The 5,000-nt window shown below is 35.2% G+C and overlaps 1 protein-coding gene across 1 annotated transcript in view; it reads right to left on the minus strand.

The window, feature by feature from the left end:
• LOC113827506 (U7 snRNA-associated Sm-like protein LSm10) overlaps window positions 1–1,897 on the minus strand; it is a 3,718-nt gene extending 1,821 nt beyond the window's left edge. The window contains exons 1-3 of the mRNA XM_027380412.2: window positions 1,748–1,897; window positions 411–563; window positions 103–220 (exon numbers count right to left, since the gene is read on the minus strand). Of these exons, the coding sequence (XP_027236213.1) occupies window positions 103–220; window positions 411–547 (255 nt within the window). The 5' untranslated portion in view covers window positions 548–563; window positions 1,748–1,897. The remainder of the gene's footprint in view (window positions 1–102; window positions 221–410; window positions 564–1,747) is intronic.
• Window positions 1,898–5,000: the final 3,103 nt, after the last annotated feature.

Below are 5,000 nucleotides of genomic sequence, written 5' to 3' on the forward strand. Positions count from 1 at the left end.
AATATATCTGTGGCACATAAGGATAATCCTGGAGTGATCAGCAAAACAAAATATGCACATACTGCTTCATAAGAAAGTATGAATGTATCTCAATGACCTCACCTGATCTGGAATGTGTATGTATCTGATTCTCCGTCCCGACACGTGAAAATTGTCCAGTTTCAACATCTTCCCATTTCCGTCTGTGTATCTCACTTCACTCATCTCAATGTTCATTTTCCTGTCATAGAAACTTTTATATATTCTACTTTTCTAATGATAATTCTTAAGATTACTTTCCTGCTATATAAAATAAAATCTTCAAATACATGTATAACTTCTAGCTAAAAAATACAACAAAAATAGATTAACTAATAGAATAAAGTAAATAATCATATATTCAAACAACTCAGTATAAAATTAAAACTCACACGTCAACATCTACAATTCTTCCACATGCGAAGGAATCATTATGAAGTTCGACAGTTGTCTTCCAGCCTTTTAACCCAATGGCCAAGCAGGCAAGTGTGTTCAGTTCTTGCTGGCGTTCTCGTGCATAGAGACTCATTCTTCTGACTTCTTATCTATAAGGTAAATTATTCATAACTCATTATAAATAAACAGATTCAAATTTGTTTAGTATAAATATTAATAAAACAGTAAAATTATGATATGACAGACACACACTACATTAACAATCTCATCTCTGTTAAAGACTCAAGTGATCACTGTCGCCCACATGCCTTCAGTTCTCTGGCAAAGGCTACTTAACCTCCACCACATATATTCTGGCAAGATAGAGCTTGGACTCTAAGCTCTATCTAGCTAGAATATAATGTGTTGGAAGTTTCTTGGTATGAGCTAGAGTGCTGCAGGTATTTATTGTCTGTGATAATCACTTTAAGTGCAACGGGTATATAATTAAATTTTACTTTACGATTTCAGAATGTAAGTACATACAGAAAATGCACTGAAACACATAATCTTATGTTTCTATCATGAAGAACACAAAGACAATGTATACTACTAAGCATGAAAAAAATCTATATAAAATAATAGCTCAAAATTCCTTGTCAAAATCTGTGGACCTATACATCAAATGCTCCGTGGTTTCCACAGTCCTCAAGCAAGCAAGTACATGCATTCAGGCAAAGTACAGTTTCTAGACCTCCCTGGTAATTTGTCATGAGACTGGGAATCAGTCTGAACTAATCTTCCTCATATATGAAAATGAAATCAGCCACAATGAGAATTAAAAATAATCGTAACATATCAAACTCTTTATGATTTCCTCTTCAGACAAAACCGAAATAGATCTTGAACCATTTCAGTTTTGTCTAAAGAGAAGCTTGTGAAGAATTTGATATGTTATGATTATTTTCAGTTCTCATTGTGGCTAATTTCATTTTCATTTTTGTGTACACATTACTATGTTTGTGCTTGTGTTCCTCATATATATGTGGCAATGGCTCCAATATTATCATTATTTGCTGGAGAATTAAGCATGAAGGCCACATCACTGTCCATTGTTACTTTTCTACGGGTATCCACCAAATACCATAATTAGTATGTATCTTTCGACTAATCAAAAGACAGCATTACTAAATACAGAAAACATCCTGTTTTTGCAGGCATTGGGCATATCGCGGAGAAAAATACCCTTTACGAACACTTTAACAGCAAGAACACTAGAAATACTATGCACGTTACTGTCTGTATATTTACATTTATTTCAAGTTACAAATTAAGAACTTTTCACATTGGTTACCTCTGTCTTCCCTCTAAGAATGTCCTTCATTTATATATACATATATTTCCTGGTTTTCTCTCCTCTGAAGTGCAGAATAAGACGTCACTGCGGGTGTAAAAAAGAACAAATTTCACAAAAATAACTTTGAAAGTTGTTTACCTTTTCATGCTGTAGGGATCGTAGGTATAAAATGCAAGGGTAACCATTAAAAAAAATCTTTAATCTGCACTATTAGACGTAACAATGTCTATCATAAAGAGATAACTTTTATAGCTGACTTTGGTATTAACATAATAGTATTCAATATAATAATATTCACTACTTTAGAATCACACTCCTTCACAGCCATTGGGATCTCCTGCAAAGATTGCAAAGGTGCAAAGGCTGCAGTGGGCGAGTTGCACTACACGATGAACTGCGCCCACACATAAGAGAAAATATAAATATGGGAGAAATTCAGACAACGATGTAGATGCGCCAAAATTGCTAATAAAAGTGTTCGTTGAAATTAGTGTTCCTATCCTCTTTATATTTGAGGATCTAAGGTCTCCTTTCTTACTACTAATGTCTTATTTACGGATTATTCATCAAAGTGCTACTGTTGCCTCTAAAAGTCTTGAAAAATGACCCTGGAATGATAAATATCTTACCCCTCTCCTTCCGACATAACTAGCTACAGGTCTTCTAAGTTTTCGTATTTAACTTAATAAATCACAGTTCTTATCTTTTTTTCTTTATAAAATGCATTGATAAGACACAATTAACACAATTTATCTGATACCAATTGTGCAAAACGAAGCATCAACCAGCCATAGTTATCTGTGAATCTATATTCTTAGCGACGGAAAGAATTGAGAACATCACACTGCAGAGTACAACTAACTTAAAGTATATCTGACGATTAAATTAAGAATATTACCTGACAATTCACCGGTTAGATTCAAGTACATGTCCGTTCTCTTTGTAATTTAGTCCTCGCCTTCTTTCAACCATGTCCCACTTGCTTTTCGTGAATATAAATGATCTCTTGAATGCGAAAATATTATACCGTGTTGATGCGTTGTAGAAGAAAAATGTTCAATGTTTAATATCTGAAATTAAATGTGCTAGACATCAAAGGTCATGTAGCACTATGGTAAAGTATTGCGTCGGAAAGGGCAAACGAGTTCAAGATTACGATAAAATGTGTTAGATGTTAAAAGTTTTAAGAGCGTTAAAGGATAGCATGGTAGTGAAAAGGGGTGGGGGGTGGGGGAACAAGTGAATCAGAGCAGAAATTATTAGTATAAAGGGGAGGATAGGGCGATTGGGTGAATTAGAGAGTATCTGTCACTGGGGATGGTATGGAGAAAATGTTCAAGGAAGAATAGAAATAGTTGTTGAAGAGTAAGAGAAGAATTTGGGGAAAGGGGAAGGTGTTGGATATAAAAGATTATAGGGTGTTATTGGAGAGTATGGTAATGTAAAAGGAAAGGATAGGAAAGGAAAGTAAATGAAGTTGGTTTGGGTGGTTGAGAGGATGAGGTATTTTGGGAAGGGGTTGGGGGAATATAAGGTGGTAGAGCAGCTGAGTGAATTGCAGTGTATATGTGACTGCAATTCTGTTTTGGAATAAATTGAGAGAGAAACACCTCGCCGTCGTGATTCCTGCCTTCCTAGTTTAAATCTGAGGACTGCTGCCTCACATTCGGACTTATAGGCAGGGCAGCTCCTATAAAACACATAATGGGAGCCTCCACAATTGGCAGACGTACATGACTGAGCAGGGCAATTTGAACGGTCATGACCAGGTTGGGCACGTAGAGGTGGTCGAAGAAAAGCATCAGACGCAAATTAGATATTGAAGAGCGAGACAGCAGTTTGAAAATCCTTTTTTAAAATTTGTTTTCTATGTATTTTTATACATTTATTTATTATTGATAATAATAATTATTATTATTGTTATAATTACTAGGATAATAACTATTATCACTATTATTATTATTATCATCATCATGATTATCATCATTATCATTATTGTTATTGTCATTATCATCATCATTATCATTATTATTATTACTATTATTATTGTCATTATTACCGTCATCATCATAATGATAAAGCAATACTAACGATAATCATCATTAATATTACAACTACCCTTTGAAGAATGATTCGCATGGCGGCCAAGATCAATAATTCAATAATTATTTCTAATGTCAGTTTATTTCAAGAACGAATGTCATCCAGTAACCGTTATTCTTAATCTATTTTCGTAGTAAAACCTACAAACTTACCGCGCCCTTAAAATACAACATAATGAAATTAGTTTCAATGCAAAGTACTATCAAACTGCATAAGATTGTTTTTTTTTTTCTTTAGGATGGTATTTAAGCAAACGTAGTGTCCCCTTTATCATTCTAATGGTGCCTCCTCATCCCCTTTCAGTGGCGTCCCTTTGTCCCTTTGGCCCATTGAAATAGTACCCCTTCAGTCAGTCCAGTGGTATCCCTCGGCCCTTCAAAATGGTAGCTCTTCGGCCATTCCACTGGTATCCTTTGGTATTGTACCGTAGTCCCCTCTTTGGTAATTCCAAAGGGCTTCATTTTAGCCTCGTGGTACCCTCTCGACCACTCCAATGGTATGCTTTGACGCTTCCAATGGTTTGCTTTCGTTTTTCTCTTCAATGACCTCTCTTCTTTTTTATGGTTCTCCTTCTGTTCTTTCAATGCTGACCTGTCAATCTTTCCAGTGGTACGGGAAAGGCTAGATCAGTAGCTACTCGAGGTGGTGTCATGGCGTCTGATTCTATTTTTGGAAAAAGCACATGGGGATTATTTTGATGATGTCACAAAAGTGAAGAGGTGGCATGGCGTCTGTTTTGATGATTATTCAATGAAAATATAACCATTAAAATAATTATTTTCCATCCTTTTTGAAAATTGAAGTGACCAAAATGATCGACCATATTCACAAAGCATCCGTAACTTTTGTGACGTCATCAAAATAAACCCCATGTTTTTTTCTATAGAATCGTGGCACCTCGAGTTGCTACTATCTAACCGTTCCCTTATATAAATTGGTTATTTTGCCTTAAACACGTGTTTGGTTTTGTCTAGTAAGCTATCCATCGTTCGAGAGATTGTCATAGTTTGTTATTTTATTACATAATGAGTTTTTTTTTCTATTATTGGCACTAGATAAAGAAAAAGTAACAGTGCATGCATTACACATGACTTGGCGTAGATCCATACACGTTTCAGGAAATTTCGGTTTATGTACCGTTCTTCTG

Source organism: Penaeus vannamei, chromosome 17 (genome assembly GCF_042767895.1).
Source record: "Penaeus vannamei isolate JL-2024 chromosome 17, ASM4276789v1, whole genome shotgun sequence".
NCBI lineage: Eukaryota > Metazoa > Arthropoda > Malacostraca > Decapoda > Penaeidae > Penaeus > Penaeus vannamei.